Source organism: Carassius carassius, chromosome 4, assembly GCF_963082965.1.
Source record: "Carassius carassius chromosome 4, fCarCar2.1, whole genome shotgun sequence".
Classification (NCBI taxonomy): domain Eukaryota; kingdom Metazoa; phylum Chordata; class Actinopteri; order Cypriniformes; family Cyprinidae; genus Carassius; species Carassius carassius.
In genome coordinates, this window is record NC_081758.1 from 15,752,187 (window position 1) to 15,775,920 (window position 23,734).

A 23,734-nucleotide genomic window follows, 5' to 3' on the forward strand; every position below is an offset into this window, starting at 1 on the left:
AGGACCAGTGTCTCCAAAAAACGGGCTACAGTCGAGCTGCTTTTTTAAAGCGCAGAATAAACAGACAGAGTACCACAATGCATGACGGCCAAAAGTATGCAGACCTCGGACTGTCCCAGCAACAACAGAGGAGCAGCATGTTTTGGAGGGGAAAAAAAAAACAATTTGTTGAGAGGCAAGTCAGCTATTTCTTTTTTTTTTTACATTAATTTGAGTTCTGGCAGTCCTCAGAGGCAGCACACATGTTTTGAAGACAGTAAGAGTAAAATGCATATCCCTCACAAAAAAGGGGTAAACAAATTAAACAAAAAACAATCAAGGGGGTAGCGTTTCATTTAAACTAGCTAATCAGTGCCAAACTAATAAATACTTAGCCAAAAAAAGTATCATGTAAAAATGTATCAAGACTACAGGATTGTGGGTATAAAGGACTATTTAAACCCCAAAAAAACATTCAAATGAAGTGCATGTTAATTCATGCCTGTTTGTTTGTCCAGCGTGTCTCTTCCATCCAAATTCTGATGGAAGCAGGTGAGTGATTGCAGGCCTCAATGCAAAAGTGCATTGGACTTCACTTTCCGCTCTTTTTTGGCCCGACAGGTCTTTTGGCTTGCCACAGGTGGTTATGGATAGTCAGAGCATCTACACTTACAGACACAGTCTTGGCAGGGATTACCGTGAACTGCTTGCGGTCTGAGCTGTACTTGTAGAGTTTGTCAATCATCTTCTTAGTGATGCTCTTGGGCCCTGTACCGGTGATCTTGTGGATCTCCTCTGTGTCTGGGAAATAGGAGTAAAGCGCTCTGAACTGGCAGCCACCGTCCCGGAAGAGGATCATCAAGTGGTTGGATTCACACTTCTCCAGCTCCTACCAGTAAAAAGAGAAGCAAATATTTAGTTTTTTTTTTCTCACTGTAATTCAGTATCAAGATTTATTGGTAACACTACAACATACTATTTACATGCCATGAACCTACAAACTGGTCACGAACCTCAAGAATGGAGTTCTTCTGCGGTTCATTTACTTTGCCCGCTAAGCAGCAATGAGAGATGGCATTGTGGATTATCGGCTTGTTGGACTTTGCACTTGGCTCCTTGAAAAGCTTGGGTCCTACAGTGACAAAACATTAATACAAAAAAAAAAAAAAAAAAAAACATCAATACAAGGCTTATAAGAGGCATGGATTTCCTTTCAGGTCATGGATTATTCATTTTCTTTTCTTATTTTATAATTGTCCATTATAAATTTTTCACATATACACTACTGTTTGGTAGGGCTGGGCAGTGTGATGGTATATGTCCTTACCGTGGTACAAAATATAAATCGTGACAGCACAAGAGCAATGCAGCACCCGGACAGCTTATAGGACTGCACAGGCTCACAACGGAGGAAACATTATGAATTAAGCTTACTTGATTACAGCATTTCATATATCAATGTTGTAACTAATAGAAATTGCCTTAAATAAGGTATAGTTATCAGCATCCATCCACCTCTTCAGTGTACAGTTAATATTTGCACACAAGAATCGCATTAAACGTGGCAAGTTGTTGCTGGGGTAATGAACAACCTGCTTGTTAAAGCAAATATGCATAATCCTAGGCAAAATTACTAAATATTGAGAATGCAACAACACATATTATATTTTTCTAACACCAAATGATCGGACATGGATCGGAACCAGCTGATAAAATGATGACGTGGTTATAGAGCATGTATAATTTAAACTACTTAGTCAGCACTAACAGTAGCTGATGTTCAGTTTGTATACTGCTGCTCTCCTTCTAGTCACTATTGAACTCTTCCCTCTCTTGATTAAAGCTCCAAGTCACAAAAAAAAACAAAAAAAACAGCAAACCGAGCCCTTTAAAAATGCAGCATAATAAGCGAACACATTTAAACAAATAAAACTAGTATTAATAGTATCCTACAAAATTAAATGGAAGTAAATGTAATTTATTATGAATCTAATATTTCAATATAAAATATTTAGATATTATAAACTGATTCAGATTCATAAATAATTGAGAAACACCTTATTTAAGTTTAATTGCAGCTGTTTAATATTAATCAGTTTGGGGCAGTTAATCTAAAATTTAAGTGTTTTTACTAAATAATTTATCAAATAAAAGAAAAAGAAACATCAAACAAGGTGAAGCACTCTTCATTTCTAAAAGTATGAGTTTATTTATTTTTTTATTACATAAAGCCCCCTTTGAATTTTCAGCAGCTATTACTCCAGTCTTCAGCATCACATGATCTTATAGAAATCATTCTAATATTATGATTTGTTGCTAAAAAAAAGATTTCTTCAGTTCACCGTTAAAAGTGAAAATGCTGTGGTATATGAAAAACAAATAAACAAATAAAATCATCTTATCAGAACATATTCGATGTTTATATTAAAAACCACTTAGAGCAGGGATTTGGACCAGAGGGATTTCAATGTGGCCAGGGCTACCAAGTGAGACATAAACAGAAATCACCTGACCAATAAAATGCAGGGGTGCAAACACATGTATGGTCAAAAAAGAGAGAGGTAATCAAAGCCCCCGCCCAGCGGCAAATATCCAGATACTTACATTGCCACCAACCCCTGCCATCCCCAGCCCACCCCATAGGCACAGACTAAAATGAAATTCTGAAAATCAAAATACACAGACGCTAATTTGTAATATTCAATTTCATTTTTTATTCCGAAACAAACTCTCATTGAACTATCTTCTTGCTTTACTCCAACTTCCTCTTCTTCCTGACAGGGCTGGCCTGGGACAAAAAATCGGCCCGGCATTTTTGCCCAGACCGGCCCACTATATGATCATAAACACCACCCATCTTTGCACGCCCTTAATTATATGCATACCAACTCCTATTCATTAAAACCACTAATGCCATGTAATGAGTAGGAACGAGTGAGAGTTAACAGATGAAATAAGTCCAAATTTGATATTTATTAATACAGTTGAACTATACTCCACAGCGGTGAATCCTAAAACAAGCTATAAGCGGCTCTGGCATAGCAATACCAGTGTTTCTTACAGGATTTTTGTTAAAACTATGGTGGTGTGTCCTCTGTCCTCTAGGGGGGTTCGAGGGCATGCCCCCCCGTGAGAAAATTTTGTGCATTTTAAATGTTAAATTCATTAATCTGGTGCACTTTGAGAGTTCAAAATTAAAAGCTCCAACCTATATTCAGTGTGCAAATTAAACGAAGAAAAATTCAAACCTCTTTTAGTTACAGTGTCTATTTACATTACACCTATAAATAGTTATAATATTAATCCAATGACAGTAATAGCCATATTTTGTAAAACAAATGCACAAAATAAAGGAAACTTTCTTAATTAGTTGTACCAATTTCTATACTTGAAAGAGATAAGCACATGATCTTTTATTTTGACGCAAACTGCATCAAGCTTTTATTTTGGCGGAAAACATGGTTTACAAATGCCTCTTATTAAATTTCTAGTGAATTGCGGTAATCGTCAACTATGCAGATGTGGAAATAATCTACACTCATGACATGGCCTAAGTGTTTTGAAAGTAGTTATGCTTACCGCAGGCTCTACACTTTCTCATCTCTCTCCTGATCCTCCGTCCTCACTATCATCATCTGCCACAGGAGATGATGAAGGTCAAAAAACATATATTTTGACACAGTTTACAGTGTCTGCTTTAAGGGCCTGGTTCTATTTTTTCACGCTATTTATCTGCACATTCCTTGCGTTTCTTCTCCATCTTTTTTTACAGATACATACTGACACTGCTGCCGCTCGCTCACTCGTTTAAAGTTGTGATTGGGCCAGCCCAGTGTCAATCAAGAAAAGAGCCAATGGGCCGCTGATCTACGTGTTTCATGGGCTGGTTTGTCAGAAAAAAAACTAACACTGACTTTGACCAATGCATTACACCGGCACAAACCCAGCGCCGCCAATTAAGCAAAACAAAACAAAACGAATGGGCCGCCGATGTACAAATTTTATGGGCCGTTTATATATCGGCCCAAAAAGCACGTCGGCCCACCAGGCAAATGCCGGTATGCCCAATGGCCACTCCAGCCATGCTTCCTGGCCACCTCCTGCAACGTATGCAGGGCCTTGCGTCTGGCTGCATTAATTTTCTTATCAACATGTTTGAGACGTGTCTGCCTCTCTTTGGCCAGAGCAGTGGTCTTGGCCTTCTCTGCACTTGAACACAAAAGAAGATATTTTGAAGAAGGTCGGTAACCAAACGACTGATGGACCCCATTATTGACTTCCATAGTAGGAAAAAAAAATACCATGGAAGTCAATGGGGACCAGCAACTGTTTAATTACCAACCTTTTTTAAAATACCTTTTTTTGTGTTTAGCAGAAGAAAGGAAATAATACAGGTTTGGAACAACTTGAGGGAGAGAAAATGACAGAATTTTTGGGTGAACTATTCCTTTAACATTGTTGCCCAGCATGACTATACCAGCTCAGCAAACAGAAGTCTACAGAGAAATGTCACCTTATTTGAGCAGACTTTGCTTTTCCAGTTCTTGATCAGTACATGATTGGAGCGTTTGGGCCGTGAACGACAGAGCAGAACGCGCAGCGCAAACACGGAGTCGGACATTGAGCAGAGAGCGCAGCGCGCCGACACACACACACAGACACACACACACAACATGAAAGCTGCGCGAGAATGAAACCCGATCCACATATTTTCGGCTTTTCAATAGCAGCCGCAACAGGAAATCATTAAAACGAGGCAAAAAAAGTGCTGTGTTAAATGCGTTTTTTTTTAACGCGTTAAACATTTCAAATTAATCGCAAAGATTAACGCGTTAATTCCCCCAGCCCTAATTAATATTAATAAAACATCCTAACTATCAGCATTGGCGTGTTCTACCTCTTTTACTGACGGCTTACAAAATGAAACAGGTAACGTTAGCACCACAACCATTATTTGCACTCGCACAAATTAGCAGTAACTTACTCCTGAATATATTTTTAGGTTACCGTATATATCGACGGATAACGGATTAGGCTACATTTTTCACGAGCACATGCGACCAAAATGGTTGTAATTTCAAGCCTAACAACTTTTTCTATGTAGCTACAGCCATCCATAATTTGATCTGCTAGCTAGCACTAACGTTAGGTCTTTACATGTGAACTTGATGTAGCTAAATCGTACTGATAGCAGGTTACACACAGACACACAACAAATTACCTCGGCCTAGTTAAAATGTTTAATAAATTACATGACTAGTAGATTACATAACATTATAAACCAAAAATATCCTTACCTCCAGTCATTGATGATCTCACCAGTTTTCAGTAAAACGGGAAGGCGCGGCGCCGAACTCGGGTCTCAGGAAGAAATAATGCTGCAGTGGCAGATATACGGCAGCGAGAAGAAACATAGTGGTTCACACCAGCGCGCATACGGGTGCTGTTTTGGCGCGCAGTGTTCTGATTTGCTCATTTACTTTTTTGGTGGAGGCAATCCTGAATTACTGATGGTAAAATTATAATCCCCCCCCGGAAAAAAAACTCCTCGGATCTGCACGATTCACACAAGTCACCCAGAGGGCCGTGAAAAAAGCGAGAGCCGCCGAAAAGCGCGCTGTTTGCACCCCTGAAAATGTTGCCTTGCTGTCATGGCTGGATAGGGCAAAAATATTTCAAGGAGGATTAATATACAACATTTAATTGTGCAATGCATACTTCAACTTTAGAGCAAGGCAGTACATGTATTCAAGCAATAGAACAAAAACAATGCATTTGTCCTGTAAAACGTATTAGTCAACATGTTAACTATAACTTAAAAAGGAAACAAGTGAAATGCTTTAGAGAGTTTTGGCATAAAGAACAAATTCATCCACTAATATCTGCACAAACAAAAACTCATGTGTGCTTATGTATTCAAGCACACAGACAAACATATTGGCTGATGCATGGTCGAGATCACATAAGCATGCTGCTGTTTTAACACAGGATGTTGTCCTGGTGCAGAGGAATCCAAAAAAGTATAAATAATTTAGTATTCCAGACCAGCATGTGGTACACACAGTTATTGAGCATCAAAACAAATAAAAACCACTTTCGTCCTATAGAACGGAAAGTGCAAAAACTCACCAGTGTATTCCGCCATGGAAGTTGATGTAATGGAAGATGCAGTGGAACCGTTGTCCCAGTCTCTCTCTGTAGTACGACTGGAATTGCGACTGAGGCCTGGAAATGACTCTACCGATTCCCCTCTGTTAATGGAAAGAACAAACATCAACAAACTGCTTTGAAGGTCACATTCTGAATACAGTCTATTGATTCTGAAACAAATGAATGAAATGCAAGCACACATCTGCACACAGCCTGTAGGACATGGGAAGGACTTACCGTTGAGATCCCGCCCCTCCTGAGTTGAAACTGTCTGGTTCAGTGGTGGCCACAGAGGACAGTGACAGACTAGAGTCAGACTGGGCACTGATGAGATTCTCATCTGGTGAGGGACATGGTTTCATCATTCCAGTTTTGTAAATTTTTGAAGTGCCATCAAACATTTCTGCCATTAAGTAATAATGCAACAACAGAAGGCCCAGTTTAATACTTACTGGCAGCAGGACATTTGGCAAGTGTATCAACTGTGGGTTCTTCCTTCAGCACAGATTTCGGCCTTTGTTTTTTGGGCTTGGGCTTGGGTTTGGGCTGGGGCTGTTCTTGCTCCTCACACATCTCTTGCTGTTTTCTTTTAAGGTATTCCTGCTTTATCAACTCTCTCCTGGCCTTCTCATCCTCTTTTCGAAGTCTTTCCTCTTCAGCTTTCCTCCTGGAATTGGAAAAGAAAAAAAGGGTTTAACATATACAAACTCAACGAAAAAAAAAAAAAAAGAAGTTACAATGCATCTCTTTATTATATATTTATGGAAGAATACACTTCAAACGTTGCCATTACCTGGCTTCATCTCTTTTCAGCTCACTTTCAGCCTCCATCTGTTGCTTGCGGAGCTGAGCCTCCTCTGCCTTCCTCTGTTGCTTTAGCAGAAACGCTGCTCGCTTTTTGGCCATTTCATCCTCTGCTTTTGGCTCGTCCTGCAAACATAAAACAACAAAATTAGTAGAAGTCCAACCTTTAAAACATTCACATTTTCAGCACTCAGTGTTTAATTTTTTATTGTATTGTTTTGCAAGGGTGTTGCTTAGTGGGGTTTTCTTGGCCACAATCTGAGAGTGGAAAAGATTAAGTGCCATAGTTTAATAATTAATATACCTCTAACCCCAAGTATGAACAACAGAAATGCCACTAATAAAATATAGGCTCATAAAAAAAAAACTAATCCAATCTAATACAATCCTTTTTCTTTCAGATAAATAATTTGATAACGTCTTGTCCACTGTATTCAATTTACCTTGAAAAAGAATCCCATGCCAGACTTCTTTTCTCCATCACTTCCATCATTGGTGACTTCCAATACATTGGTGCTTTCTTCATCTGGGTCGCCAGCCAAATCAGACAAGTCTACCTCAATAAGATTAACTTTTCCTCTAGAAATATCCTCTGAGGAGACATTATCCCTTGCTGGCCCATCATCAAATGTAGCCTCAGCATCCTGCAAAGTACTGGACATTGATTCTTCGAAAGTGACACCGAGGGCCACAGAACTTGGTTCTCTTGAGACCATCCTCAAGTTAGCTTCATCATTAAGGTGGAATGTAGTGCTTTTTGAGTTCCCTTTGTCTTTTTTGAATAAGTCTGATTTTGCAGAGCTTTGCACAATGTCCTCAGGCTCTGCTTTGGGGGTTCTGCCCCCTTGAATGGTCGTGGCAGAGGGGCTGTCAGTAGGTGTAGGAGTGGAGCTTTTCTGCCCTTTGCCATGCTCCTTAACTAGCAACAGCTCTGAAGGTTTGGAACGAGATCGTGCTGAACTTAATTTAGGTGGCTTTCGTACCACAGGGCTGCCACTTGGTTCAACAAAATGTATGGAAGTTTTGACCCTAGGTTCAGATGCATTACTTTGGTCACTGCTAGGTGGTGGAGCAGCAACTGTTGGAGACTGAAGATTTTGCTTCATAAGCATTTCCTGCTGGAGCGAAAGCTGCATCATCTGCTGCTGAATGTTTCCTATGGCCTCGTTCAGCAACTCAATGGAGCGGTTGCATTGATTAAGATCTATCTCCTCGTCCATATCTAAGGCACTAGGAGACACAGTCCCCCCACCTGCCCACTCGAGAGATGCCTTCTCTGGCTCTAAAGCCTCTTTCGGCCCATCTCTCAGTGCAACAACACAGGTGTCGTCTTTTGACGACTTCTCATTTTCTTGATTAAGTTTATGGCCATCTTTCAAGTAGTACTCCGACTTTGTAGGCTGAGGGAGAGTATCACTCTTCCCTTTCTTTACCATGTTCAGAAAAGCTGCTTTCCCAAGCTTAAGCCTTTGTCTTGCTGTCATGATCTCCATCTTCTTCTTTTGGGATTCAATTGCACGTCGCTTTTCTTCAAGTTGCATGTGGAGTTGAAGGAGTTCAGAGGCCAGCATGTTAGCACTGTCCTTGTTCTGTGGTGTGGGGCTTTGGTCTCTTTTCATCCTCCAGGAGGTTAGAGGAAGCGAACAACTCTCTGAGCCATCTGGTGTGGTCCGCTGCGAGCTGCTTGCGCTGGAGCGGATATCTTGATTGCTACCAAACTTCTGCATCTTTCGTTCTGCAAAACTAGTCATGCGCACACTGCCGCTAGCTACACTGCTAACCTGGGACTGACCAGGGCTAGAACACCTGCTCCCACCATCCTTATCTTCATGTTCCTTTACATTCATGTCCTCCCGCAGCTTGTCTGACTCTTCGTCCTCATCATAGAACTGTTTCTTGTTTGGATGCAGCTCTTTGGTGAGTTCTGCATCCTGTTCCTCAATGGTCTCTACAGTCTCTATATCAGACCCTGGATGGATGTCCCATGCTTGGACAGGCCTCTTGTCTTCAGGCACCAATGAATGAAGGTAAAACCCAGGTGACCGCTCAGCAGAAGATGGCTCAACACTACTTGTTGCCAATGGTCTTAAAGCTTGCTTCTGCCCAGGGGCTGGAGGCACTAATTCACTGGATTTGGGTTCAATAACTGTCTCAAACTCAGAGGTAGTGCTGGGGGTAAAGGTCCGATTAAGGGTGGTTGAAGGTCTCCGTCTGGAAGATGAAACAGCACATTCTGCTCCTGCTACTCTCCGTGTGGACCCTCGCTGCCATCCCTCTCCAGACTCTTCTTCCTTATTAAGGCATACTGACTTCTCTTTGGCTGGTCTGAGAACGGCAGGCATCAGAGGTTCCAGGAAGAAACTGGCTGTTCGGGAATCTGAGGATGCTTCCTCCTGTCTTCTCCAAATGCCTGTTTTAGCACCAGGTGTAGCACTCTGTCGCTCTGCATCCTCAGAGTTTAACAAGGTGGTGTCATTCTTAGATGAATCTGCCCTGGCATATTCCTCATTCATGTTAATGTTGCCCAGCAGACCGTGGCCATTGACCTGCCTGACATTGCCCTGACCTGGATGGATCTGGTGCTTGGGTGTGACAGTGGAGGCCAGGCTGTCCTCACTGATGGAGCAAGTCAGACTAACGCTGTCACCTGAGGCCAAGTCTGCATCACTGTCCATAGCAGAGTGGAGAACATACCGATTCAGCTGAGACAGTGGCCTGATAATAATAATTATAATAATAATAATAATAAGAGAAGCATGACTAAACAGAATATAGATTTAATGTAGTATCTTAAAAGATATGTTTTAAGTACTCAGAATTATTAATAGTGTTGTACCTCTGCCGTTTATCTGACCAAGCCACTGATCCTCTGGTGTGACCTTCTTGTGTAAAAGAATTGGAACGATTGCGGCAGGCTGGTAAGAAAAACAAGAATTTGATTATCTGGCTCTACTACATTTAAGTTATATTCTAATTCAACTGCAAAAGGGAAAATTGGTATTTCGCCAATTTCAATTTTTTTTTTTGTGAAAGCTCAGATTACAAAAAAAATATATATATTAATAATATTATTTAATTTCTGAGACTCAACATTTCTGGATACCCCTTCCATGTGAGCATGAAAACTAATATTTTCATATGAATGGCAGCAGAATCGTAATGCCATACCTGTGCTTTCCTCTCCTGGCTGAGCCTTCTTCTGTCTTTGTCTCAGTGGCAGAAGTGGGTGGGAGGGGCTGAAGCTGGAACTCCCCTTATTACTGAAACAGCAAGCAGAGAGTACAGTTGGCAAACCAAAGGCACAAAAAAATTAGGATGAATGGCCTTCAGGCCCCCAGAGGTCCATCCAGCCAAAATCTAATCGTAACTGACATTAAGCATTTTCCATGTGGATGGACAAATATAGACAAGCGGCACTGCTCTGTTTAGGACCTTAAAAAGAATAACTTCAACTAACAGTCTGAATACTACAATTACAGAGCAGTATTGAAGGCACTAGCATGACATTAAAATGCCTTTCATGTCCAAGTAACATATTTCATTACTAGTGAAAAGAGTAGGCACAGTAAACACATAATAAAATTTGTTTAAGCTAGGTAGGGCAGCACAGTCCCATCAGCATGTCAGAAAAACACAGGCACAACGTGACAAAGCAAAGACATTGTGAGACTCTATGATTCAGTTGTGAATCATAATCATGCAAGCAAAGTTCTCAGAAGTGCACAGCTATAGAAGTGCACACAAAACTGTCAAGCATATCGAAAGATGTCATCCACAGATCCACAGATGTCATTATTATTCTTGTTTGTGTATTGCTGGAATCATGACTAGGAATTTGCTAAACTACTAAAACCAGAGTATTATGCATCATGGTAAAGCACAGACAAATGAACATAAATGTATAAACTTGTCTTCAACACATTATTTGACCCATCCCTACTTACAATCACAGAATCTCAAAAGTTATGATTTAAAATATAATAGAAAAATAACCTAAACCTAACCCATCTCCACCCCTAAACCTAACAATCTCCACCTATAAATCCAACCACACCCCTGGATCTTGTGTTCCGTAGTGAGGGGCTACTGTATTATCCTGAGACATCCTAGATTTATGCAATATATAATTTTTCCATTTTCAGATACTCTGTAAAATGAAACACCCTCCATTAATTAGGGATGCACCGATCATGATTTTTCATGGCCGATTCCGATACCGATTTTTTTTTTACAAACAAACTGGCCGATTCCGATACCGATTTCCATTTTTTTTTTTTTTTTTTTTTTATCTTTAAGCAACAAGAAAGAAGGAAAGTGTGCATAAACAAGATGTTTATTTGGTATTTAATAGGCCAAACTGGCTTTTGGCTATTGAAAACAATAACTGCAACGATCTGAAATTAACAGCAGTAACTGCACAGTAAGTAGCCTACATTCAATACAAACATAGATGTTAGACATCAGCATTTAGCTTTTGATTTAAATTGGGTTGAAACTACAGAGAACTGGCCTTAAATTTAAAAATTAACTGTAACCATGTGAAATTAAAGGCAATAACTGCATAGTTCTACAGTCCAAACAACACAATCAACACACATTTAATAAGATGTTTCTTAATCAGCATTCAGTATTTTAGTTTTTAAATTTGGTTTAAAAAAAAAAGGTCTTTACCAATGTCTTTCTTTACAGACTAAATAAAAGTATGCTATATAAATAGATTATTCCAAAATGTTAAAATCAAATATTGTTGGTGCGAATAAAACAAAGATGCAAAGTGTTTTCATTCATCCAATTAAAAAACGAAAAATTAGGGTATTGATTCACATCTATATTTTTTTAACTTGAGCCAATGAAAAATAAATAACTATTGTCTTAAGTTAAAAAATATAGATGTGAATCATTACCCTAAAAAATTTTAATTGGATGAATGAAACACATTTTCTCAGTGTGCTACAGCAGGTGATTTTTAAATCAAATTAAGTCGATGTAATTTTAAGGTAAAATAAAAATAATCATCCTATACAGAACTGTCATTTACTTCTGGCTTTTCAAACGTGTATGCAAGTTCTAATTTACAAAAGTTTTGTCACAGTTTAGTCCGTTTTGTTTCTCATCCAACACATGAGAAGTTGATCCGAACATCTCTTCACGGTCTACTCGTGTTCAGGGTGCGGACCGGTACCGTATATGCTCGCGCAGCTTTAGTGTGCACAGAAAAGGGTCTCTTATTTGTGCGCCACTACACCAACGGCTGATCGCTTCCTGCTATCTGTGCCTCAGACATGAAGCTCTGCATTTCCAGTGCTGATCGGCTGCCCATTTCCTGTGCACAGATTTCGAAATACTTCCACACAAATGACATAGCGAACGATTACAATGAAGTCTGTGCACGTGGGCGCACTTCCGGAAAAATCGGCCGAAAAAAAGACCAAAAACCGTCCGATTGCCGATTGTGTATTTTAAGCAAAAACCGGCCGGTTCCGATTTATGGCCGGTCAACTGGTGCATCCCTACCATTAATTCTTGTGCATAAATGTTTTATTTTGTTAAAAAAAATAAAAAGTCAAGAGTGTAACATTTACGGGTTGGTGCACTGTGCTTCTACTCTGGTGGCTATGGAAGAAAAATAATGACAAATGTCTTTGAAGCAAAAAAGCATGTTGAATTGCACTAACTGAAAAATAATGCATTGCATTAACAGTGCTTGCATTTTAATTAGTGGTCGACCAATATATCGCCATGGCCGATATATCGGCTGATATTTGGCATTTTTCAAATATCGGCATCGGCCACTAAGTTTTTCTGCTTTGCTGATGTCTTAAAGGCGGGACTTTTATTTTGACCGCGCTAAAAATGGCAGCGCCTGAGTTTACAGTGCTCATATTCTCCCTTGTTTACTGTCATTGTTAACAGTTCTGTCTAATACGGATAGAAGTCTGTCTAATAATCCAATAGAACAGTTAAACAAAGGAATTAAAATTATTATAATGATTGATTTTATATATATTCGTTATATATATCAGAATACAGAGTGCTGTATTTTCAGGGCTTGCATTTTTAGTGGCTGAAATCCAACATAGTTGTATATTTAAGATGTGTATACTTCTATTCAAAACATTCCACACACATTTTCATGATTAATAAATTCAATAATTCATATTCACCTTCTAGAGTTCACTTACGAAATATTCGATCTGTTTAAAAATACAATAAGACAATATAATATTTGACAGGCAATTTCGCAAATTCAGTGGTTCAAATTCTCCCCAAAAAAGGTGGCGCTAGCAACTGTTGATGAAAAGCAAAACAACCAGTAGCGCAAATCATTCATTCATTAAAACTGATTTTGCAGGAATGGAGCAAGTGGTAAGTAGAAGTTATGAAAATCAGGGCCAGTATGTAGCCTATATGCGGAAAAGCTGATTGTGGTTATGTTTAATTCAACATCTTTGTTACTCGTTTAGCCTCCATGTAAGCAGCTTTCTCTACCGCAAAGGAGCTAAAGCTATTTTAAATGACGCTGATAACTTTGTATTATGGCTTGTGTGATGCCGAGTTGTATTACTGGGGTTCCCCTCATTAGATTAGATTCAACTTTATTGTCATTATGCAGAGTACAAGTACAGAGCTAATGAAATGCAGTTAGCATCTAACCAGAAGTGCAAGAATATAGTGTTTTATATACATATACAGTAAGTGCAGAGTAAGTGAAGCTATGATTTACAGAATGTACAGTGGAGTTTCTATATACAGTATTGAACAGAGTATATACAGAATATAAATAGGAATGCAATGTAGGGATTGTATGTACATTATGAACAGAGCAATGTAGGATTATATATACATTATGAACAGCAGCAACGTAAGAACAGTGGTAATAAAAACAGTTGGATGAGTGTGCAAAAGTATTTTTAATGTATTCTATGCAAAATAACATTAGTGCAATGATATTTTTATAGAAATAGTTTGCCATACTTTGTACAGTAACAACTTTAGACAGTTTACAGTGTAATGGCTTGTACAATGTGCAGTCTGTGCAAAATATGAGTAGTGCAATACATGTATGTAAAGTACTGTGACCACTGCAGTAAAAGAGCAGATTCAGGTTAGATTGGTGGTGTGGAGTTCAGAAGTGTCACAGCTTAGGGGAAGAAGCTCTTCCTGAGCCTACTAGTGCAAGAGCGTAGGCTCCTGTAACGTCTGTCGGATGGAAGGAGGGTGAAAAGTCACTGGTTATGGTGAGAGGCACCCTGATGATGTTTCTTGCCCTGACCAGGCAGCAATGTTCTCAATGGAAGTTGCCGGTGATCCGTTGAGCAGTTTTCACCACCCGCTGGAGTGCTTTGCGGTCAGATGCGGAGCAATTGCTGTACCACACTGAGATGCAGTTTGTGAGTATGCTTTCAATGGTACAGCAGTAGAATTCAGTGAGGATCCTGTGACTCAGGTGAACTTTCTTAAGACTGCGTAAGAAGTAAAGGCGCTGCTGTGCCTTTTTGACCAGGGTGGAGGTTTTATGGGACCAGGTGAGGTCATCAGAGATGTGGATGCCAAGGAACTTGAAACTCGACACACGCTCCACTACAGCTCCGTTGATGTAGACGGGTGTGTGTGCATGACTCCTAGTCCACAATGATCTCCTTTGTCTTCTGGCTGTTTAGTTCCAGATTGTTGGTGGCACACCACACAGCCAGGTGCTGCACCTCATCCCTTTAGGCTGACTCATTGTCATTCTTTATCAGACCCTACCACTGTTGTGTCATCTGCAAATTTGGTTATGGTGTTGGAGCCATAAACAGGAACGCAGTCATGGGTGAATAGGGAGTACAGGAGAGGGCTCAGTACGCAGCCCTGTGGCACGCCGGTGTTCAAGGTGATGATGGAGGAGGAGAGGTTATTTAACTTAACAGACTGAGGTCTGTTAGTCAGAAAATCTAGAATCCAGTTGCAGATGGGTGTGCTGAGCTTGGAGATCAGCTTGGAGGGCGTCAGAGAACACAACATGCTGCATTTTCTTTATCATCGCCACTTTTCTATCGGTGTTAGTTTTAGGTTCAATATTTGCTAGACATTTGCTTTCCCTTGCCACACTGATATAGAGTTGACAGTCCTAGAACTTCCACGATTAGTTTTAACAATATGCAACCACTTTATATTATCGACATAAAAAAAAATACTAATAAACATTTAAACATATTTTAATTACACAGTGTCATTGTATTACTCATAGTGTTATATACACAAATATATATACCCCATAAACAAACACAGTACGTGTTCCTAAAGGTTGTAGTTTGTCCCTAGTGTCCAGGTTGATGCACTACAGGTGAAATTTTGCCAAAACATCTCTTCATATATGTACAGTACACAATTATTTCAATAAAAGATACAGTAAGTCCCTGAAAGGATTTTTTTTTCATGGTCCATAGGATTAAGTATGTCGCTAGAAACAAGACGAGTTACTGCATGTGAAATTTTGCCAATACCTCCCTTACTTTATGTACAGTACAGAATAATAAAAAAATACTGTAAGTCCCCAAGTGTTTTTTCATGTTACAAAGGTTGTAGTGTAAAATATCTGTGTACTACAGTAAGGGAGGTATTGGCAAAAATTCACCTATAGTAAGTAATTTTAGTCACTAAGAATGTTCTACAACCTTTGGAACAACGCAATATTACTGTGCATACGCAATATTGATGATATATATTTAGTCATTTTGCCCTCTTTACTATAGCCTTGTAAACATTCATTCGAATAATTTATTGTACTTCGTTTTGTACTGTGTAAACTGGTAAATTTGCAGACGGTCCCTACAGCAGTCTAGACGAATATGCAGTGAATATCAAACCTAATACTAACTTCACGCTTGGATTTCTATGATAGAAAACTTTGTGGGTTGTGTTAATATGGGCTCATGTGCTTAACAATACATAGTATATTTTATTAATTAGATACCAAAGTTTGTCATTTAATATCACTGTCTTGAGGCAACAAATACGGTAGTGTTTTCTTTATGGAAAATGTTTAAAGTGCAGTTTTTCGCGTTGCGTTACTTGCGTTCAAATTCTGGGCAGAGATGTTCACAAGTCTTTAACTTGGAGTCTGAGTCAAGTCTAGAGTCTTTTTTTGTTCACGAGTCCGAGTCGAGTCTCAAGTCATTTAATGGCTTGCTTAAATCCGATTCAGAATCCTCATGTACTGAAATCTTCCTATTTATGAAGCTGTTTTATAGACTATAGACAATCTGCTTTGTAAAAAATATGTTAAGATGTAAGGTTAATGTACATCCAGCCTGTTACTTATGTTTTACTCCATTACACTCTTAAAAATGAAGGTGCTTCATAATGCCATAGAACCTTTTTTTGTCTAAATGGTTCCATAAAGAATTTTTAACATTTGTAGAACATTTCTGTTTCACAGAAGGTTCTTTGTGGTGAAAGAAGGTTCTTCAGATTATAAAAAGGTAAGACGGAGATGGTTCTTTAAAGAACCTTTGACAATGGATTTTTGTGGAACCAAAAATTGTTCTTCTATGGCATCACTTTGAAGAACCTTTTGAAGCACCTTAATTTTTCTTAATTTCTGTAAAATTCTATAAGTATCAGATCTACCATGACACAAGGAAATATGGTGACACTGATATTACAAAACCATACAAATAAAGTATTTCTTTATGATATAAGTATATAAATAGGGGCTTCATTTAAAAGGTTACCAGATAACTAACCTTTTGCAGCATTGTTGTTTTTGCTGGGAAAGTAATCTATAATTTTACTGATTACCATGTTTCACGTCATCCGCAGCTCTTGAACTTGGCGCCAGCGCGCATCCAGAGAAAGAAAGATAGAAAGCACACAGAGCTGAAAGAGCTTGAATAAAGCACATTTGGCTTTAGATAAAAATACTATGTGTTACTATGTGATATAGTGCTGAAAATATATTTACCATAAATGACCCTGAGTATGTGATCTGCTACACTTTTTTGTCACGCTGTTCACTTAAAATGAAAGTATTTATGGATAAAATACTCAAGTTGCTTTTAAAATATTCACGAGTCCTTTCCATCGAGTTGAGTCAAGTCTGGAGTCATTTCAGGTAGAGTCTGAGTCACTAACTCAAGTGCCAATCTCATTCTGGGCTCATCTGTTTGTATATAGTTTGCATCATTAGTGAGATGTATTCTGAGTTTGGCCTTTTGATAGCTATCCTTGTGTAAGTCCAGTGAGCCGGGTGAAGCATTTTCTTTAAAATAATTACATAACTGAATTCTTTATGATGGAAACAGCATGAAACCTTGCACGTTATGTTCATATTCTACATAAACTGTATATAGTTTGCATCATCAGTAAGGTGTATACTGAGTTTGGTCTTTTTTATATTACCGCATTATTTCACTGAGGCGCGTTATGCATTTTTCACATTACACATCGTTGGGGAATCCTGGAGTGTGAGTTATGAGCGGAACCCTAGTACACATTAGCTTTACCGCATATACAAACTGTCCCAGATTATCATAACTTCTACTTACCGCTTGCGCCATTTCTGCAAATCAGTTTTTATCAGTTTGGTGAAGTCGTGGCCTAGTGGTTAGAGAGTTTGACTCCTAACCCTAAGGTTGTGGGTTTGAGTCTCAGGCCGGCAATACCATGACTGAGGTGCCCTTGAGCAAGACACCGAACCCCCAACTGCTCCCCGGGTGCCGGTTGTGTGTTCATGGTGTGCGTGTTCACTGCTATGCGTGTGCACTTTGTATGGGTTAAATGCAGAGCACGAATTGAGTATGGGTCACCATACTTGGCTGTATGTCACGTCACTTTTTGAATGAATAAATGACTTGCTAATGGTAGCTTTGGTCTTTATCAACAGCTGCTTGCGTCCACCTGGTGGTGAGCTACTGACAGTAGATGTTGATTATTATACATTGTATTTTTAAACAGATCGTATATTTTGGAAGTGAATATGAATTAACTGCATTTTAATCATGAAAATTTGTTTAAAATGTTTTGAATTGAAATATTCACATATGAAATATACAAAAAAATAACATAATAAACATACATGTTGCATTTCAGCCACTAAAAATGCAAGCCCTGAAAATACAAGGCATTCAAATGCAAGCACTGTTAATGCAATGCATTATTTTTTTCAGTTAGTGCAATTCAACATGCTTTTTGTTTCAAAGACATTTGTCATTATTTTTCTTCCATAGGTTGCCCAAGGTTCTGCCCAGTAGAAAATAGGTTTGGCTGAGCAAGAATACAAATTAGAGGGAATTGTAATTATTTGACAGTTTATTTAGAAACAAATCTAAGAAGAATGTCCAAGACATATTTTACATCGACAAAGATCATTGACATTTAAACCCAAAGCTACACATGGAAGAGACATAACCTTAATGCACTTACAGAGGCTCAGATTCTTCAGGGTGAAGGAAGTACCTGTTACAAACTTCCGGGCTGTTCTGGACAGGAAGTGTCGGATCCGCCACACCAGGAGACACCAGGAAGCTGCGTTTGGTAGCGTTGGAGATGGGCACAGTTGACCTGGCACTCCTGGGCTCAGTCATTGCTCTTGCTATAATACAAATATTGATTATGAACTTAAATTAGCAAAACAATAGTTAAAATATGAGGATGTTGGTTGAAGCTAAAAAATAATAATAATAAATAAATAAATATTAAGCCCCTTCACCGACAATATGACAAATTTACTGCTCAAAAAAATAATGTTCTTCACCATCTTTAAATTCCTGAACATCTCTCGGCTGGACAAATTCAGGCTTAACAATCTCAAACCACCAGAAGAGCTCTGCTATAAATACAATGACATTTTGCTGCGGAAGAAAATGAACAGAGATAGAATCAAGAACAGACCTACACGGAAATGAAACATCCTGGTAATGAGAAGACACATTATACATGACTGAATTACTTACCTTTAGCACAGGAGGTGCATACAGCATGTCCTCTAGTGTCAAATAAAAGCTTTTGTTAAGGTACTCATTGGTGAACTCTTTCAGCAGCTGGATATTATAAAGGCTGTCTGCTATTGAGGTCACTTCTTTCAAGCAGATATCTGCAGATAACAGAAAACACAAAGTTAGCAAATAAGCTATACTGAGGCATACAGGCTCTGACATTCATAAATGCTAAATCAAGGGTTAAATCCAAACAAGCTCAATATTTGCTTGAGAGCTGTATCAGAAAAGAAAATAACTTTTCAGAGAATATTCAAAGTGCGTTGAAGCACAAAGAGAATAAAACGACAATCAATCAAAAGTAGAAGAAAACAAACCAACAAAACTCTAAATTAACCATTTAAAATCTACTATATTATATATTATATGCAAATTTCTAAGGCCTCTTAATGATCAACTTGATCAGTGTTGTGGAACTCTGAAATATTTACTTATTTTTATAAAGTAAGCATAAGTATAACTTTTACATTTCAGTTGTTCATCTTGAAATATCACGACAAGATCTTTGATCATAAAACTAAGCATTTCAATATAATCTTATTGAAACATATTATTGGGAGATACAGAGAAAGTAAAGTGTCTGTACAAGTAGTCAGCTACACTCTTAGAAAGATTTATCCAAATTACATCTTAGATTTTGGCCATATTAATATCAGTAACTGTACCAAAATGTTTTTTTTTGTTTTTTTTGCTTGCTCCTCAGGAATAAACTCCATATTCTTCTACATTAAACTATATGAGCCACAACTGCCTGATGTATCAAATATGATGTTCAACAACTTTTCTTCTGTTTTTTTTCCTTCTTTTTTTAAAATGATTTTTATGACTTAGATTAAGCTTAACAGGATTACAATGTATTGCAGCTTCCGGTTTAAAGGGCAAGTGGGTTAAAATTATTTCTTCTTTCCCAGCTAAATGTGCAGAAAACAACTGTAAGCAAACAATTCATATGATTTTCCAAAGAATGTAAAATCTGTGGTGCCATCAAAACATGTTCTGTTTGTTTGAGCTGCCTGACATAGCAACAACTGGCTGAACCAATGGCGTAACGCTGGGGTGGGTCAATTTTTAATAAGCCGTTTAGGAGGGAGTAAGGGGTGGGGTGAAGGAGGCAGTATGAGTGTTTGGGAAACCTGATTAAGTTGGGTGCTATTCGCTGTGAAGAGATTGATCACATGGCATCCTTTAGACTAGCTAAGTAGTCTAGTATCCCTAGTGTTTTTTCACTCTACCATCAAGCTTCATCAGGTCTGGGCAGTAGTAATGGACCACGGTCAGCAATGCAGCACCGTCACACACGTCCCTGATGAGGTCCTCCAGCAGAGGGAAGTAGGGCAGCTGTCTACCTGAGGCATGATCCCACCGATACCGTACCTTTAGGTGACATGAAAGGAAGCCAAGCTGTCAAAACCATCTACAATATTCTGTATTCAACAAAGTAACCAAAGTAAATGACACTGGCACCATGTAGGCAAGAGATTTTCAAGAGGAATAGATATTATCCTTGAGGCCGTTTTGGGAGAATATTTGCTGACCTAATAAAACTAGTTTATAAGGTATGATAAGACTATAAGACAACTTTAAGGAATAGTTCACCCAAAAAACTAAATTCATTCCAAATACAAAAAAAAGATGTTTGGCAGAATGTCCAAGCTGCTCATAAAAAAAAATATATATATATATATATATATATATATATATATATATATATATATATATATAAAAAACAAGTAAGTGAATAGGGAACTGAGCTGTCAAGGCAAAAATATCATAAGTCAATACAACTTGCACACTAAATCAAAATTAGTTAGTTGCTGAAATCATTCGCTCCACTGTAGCTCCATGCCCGGTTCTCATTCACTTTTGTCATGCAGTCAAGAGCTGCCTCAACATTCTTCACAACTACTACTACTACGTGTTCCATAGAAGAATCAAAATGATACAGGTTTGGAACAAAATCAGGGTGATTAAAAGATGATTATTTTTTATGTTTGAATGAACGGTTCCTTTAAGCAATAACAGATGAGAACAGTGATTAACCACAACACCCGTAACTCAACAACAGCTAAGGTTATGAATCACAAGATCAGAGTGAGAAACACTGATACATATAGGACTACAGTTTTACATTCTCATGAATGTTATGCAAAATAGTTGCATAATAATACACCTGCATAAACAAACAAACAAAATAAAGAACCTAAAAGACATGCAGTTTGCAAAAGGAGTGGACGACTTGATATGGATTTTTTGATGGCCGACAAAAAAAAAAATCTATCTATCTATCTATCTATCTATCTATCTATCTATCTATCTATCTATCTATCTATCTCGCTTAAAGATAGATAAATAACAGATGCGTAATAATTTCTGCAATTAAATTTAAATGACATTTACTAAAACAATCAGAAATGAAAAAATTATTTGAAATAAATCTGTAAATAAACATTTATATTTCAGACAGAAACTTCTTTATTGTGCATTTTTTTTATAAATGAAAAATACAGAAGTAAACAATGTGACCAACAATGCACTCAGAAATCTGGTACATTTAAATCTAGGAATTGTATTTTCTCAAAAAAGGCTAGCTAACGGTAATTGTTGCTCATGAATGTCACATAGTGAGCGCTGAACTCTTGTCTGCATCTGATTAGCGCAGCTTGAATCCTTTGTATAGACCATCATGCACAGAGGTATATGTATGAAAAAATAATTATTGCACTTCAATTTGTTTGACTAGATAGAACAATGGTAGTAAACTAATGTAGACAGAGAATCGGTGCTCCATGCATCTACGCTTAGGCCCTGTCAAAATAAAAGTCCTGCTTCCAACTCTTTAATGGACAAAGAGGGGGGAAAAAAAGGCATCTTTTTAAAAATAAAAAGCCAAACATTTGCCTAAATATCGATCGAGCACTACGCAAAAGCTCTCTGCATATAATTATGGCAGCCAAAATTATTATCTTGTAAATGTACTCAATCAATTGTGCAGTCCTTACAGTCACAAAGTCTAGGTTTTAGACAGGATACAGTGAAAGCTAGAAAGCAGATCTAAAGGTAAAGCAGCAGCAGAATGGAGACAGAGGATCTGTGTGTCATTCATGAAACCCCAACAGGCTCCAGCATGCAATGGGCTAGGGTTGGGTACCGAAACCCGGTACCAATATGGCACCGGTACCTATGGAACCGGTATGCACCGAACTAAATCAGCAAGCAGATTTCGGTGCTTCATTTCGGTGCCTCTTAAATGACTGAGCGATCGATTGAAATATTTGTCTTGGTTCTCCGAAATGTACACACGAAGCATGGGCGTCGCTAGGCTTTTTTTTAGCGGGGCATCATAAACTGTACACACGATCGCCTCAGAGTCAGCCATTTTAAATGTCATATGAAAACGGCGGCAGATCAGTCTCCTCTCCGTCATTCAGCGCGCTCTTTAATCCGCAGACCGTGGCGGAGCAGCACGAGTGGACTCAAACACAAACAGAGGACAAGAGGTGTGTGTTTATCGACAGATTGTTAGAATATCTGTATCTGTGCAGTTCTTTGTCATAAATACAGTTTACAATAGGTCACGAGGGAGCAATCGGTTTCTCATCTACTGTAAAGTTTTCGCTCCGTTCACCGCTCATCACACCACAGCTGTTTCCTCCAGCGACAATTGAGCCCTTAACACATATGAACGCATACTTTAATTATACTTATTTAAATATACTTAATCTAATTATATGTAATTTATACATATACTACTGTGCAAAAGTCTTAGTCCTAGGCAGTCTGTTGTCAGACTGCTTGTGCATTCAACAATCTCACTAGAATATTATTAAATTAATGTCAAAATGAATGTTTGGAAATGTAAACGGATATATCCTACCGACACACTACAGCAAAAGATATAAATAACTGGCTTAAAACCCTTTTTTGGGGTGAAAATACTAATGTAAAATGACATTGTTGCTACTTTAGAAAGAATGAGCATACAGTAATTCACAGGACTGATTAAAGACAGTGACAGACAGCACTCATTTGAACTGAATATCAGAGTGATTGACAGGGATACAGTAGAAACATTATGTGTGGTTTTCTATTAAATAATTACCCAGATCATGAAATACATTTATTAGCCTTAGAGTAAGGGAAGCTTGGGAAATGAGAGCATCCAAGGAGCGTGTGAATGCTATGGATTTATTTTAAAATCTTTTTAATGTTCTTTAATGTTATCCTTTTCAGGCTTTTTTTATTTTATTTATTTATTTATTTTTATAGAAATATCGGTAAAGGCACCGGTACCGTTTTAAAAGTATCGAAATGGTACCGGTATTGAATAAAACCCAATCGATACCCAACCCTACAATGGGCCAGTACAAACATAAGATCAGGCTAAAGGAACACACAACAGAGACAAAAGATAGAACAAGGAAGAGACAATTGATGGTGGAAATGACTAAGAAATGAGATGATGAAAGCTGAAGTTAGAGACTCAAAAACACACAGACGCGCTGGGATTGACACATACTACTCGTGCAGTGGAAAGGAAGCACTCACAGCCAACTTACAGGTACTAGTTTCCAATACCATTTTGAGGGAGACTATCCCAGTAGCGAGGGAGGAGGTTAAAGGGAAAGAGACAGGAAGAGGAGCAGAGAGGATGTAAGGTCAGGGAAGAAAAGAACAGACAGATTTGACTGCTATGCGGTTAGAGGGAAACGGAAGGAGTGATGCCACTGAAGATACTAGATCATTTCCATAAGGCTGTTGTTACATTAGTACCATATATTCAGATGTGAGTCTTGCCATTTTAGTTCAATCCTGTTTATGATATA

The 23,734-nt window shown here is 38.4% G+C and overlaps 1 protein-coding gene across 5 annotated transcripts in view; it reads right to left on the reverse strand.

Moving 5' to 3' along the window:
• Positions 1-39: 39 nt before the first annotated feature.
• Positions 40-23,734, reverse strand: part of LOC132137673 (calmodulin-regulated spectrin-associated protein 1-B-like) — a 41,446-nt gene continuing 17,751 nt past the window's right edge. For 2 of the 5 annotated variants that reach the window (XM_059547616.1, XM_059547613.1), the window contains exons 6-19: positions 23,468-23,500; positions 20,144-20,285; positions 18,870-19,009; positions 18,671-18,767; positions 18,340-18,508; positions 10,102-10,193; positions 9,770-9,848; positions 7,377-9,648; positions 6,923-7,059; positions 6,582-6,796; positions 6,367-6,469; positions 6,109-6,230; positions 993-1,111; positions 40-868 (exon numbers count right to left, since the gene is read on the reverse strand). In XM_059547616.1, coding sequence (XP_059403599.1) covers positions 572-868; positions 993-1,111; positions 6,109-6,230; positions 6,367-6,469; positions 6,582-6,796; positions 6,923-7,059; positions 7,377-9,648; positions 9,770-9,848; positions 10,102-10,193; positions 18,340-18,508; positions 18,671-18,767; positions 18,870-19,009; positions 20,144-20,285; positions 23,468-23,500 — 4,017 coding nt within the window. In that variant the 3' untranslated portion in view covers positions 40-571. The remainder of the gene's footprint in view (positions 869-992; positions 1,112-6,108; positions 6,231-6,366; positions 6,470-6,581; positions 6,797-6,922; positions 7,060-7,376; positions 9,649-9,769; positions 9,849-10,101; positions 10,194-18,339; positions 18,509-18,670; positions 18,768-18,869; positions 19,010-20,143; positions 20,286-23,467; positions 23,501-23,734) is intronic. The other 3 variants (XM_059547614.1, XM_059547617.1, XM_059547615.1) reach the window with 3 other exon arrangements.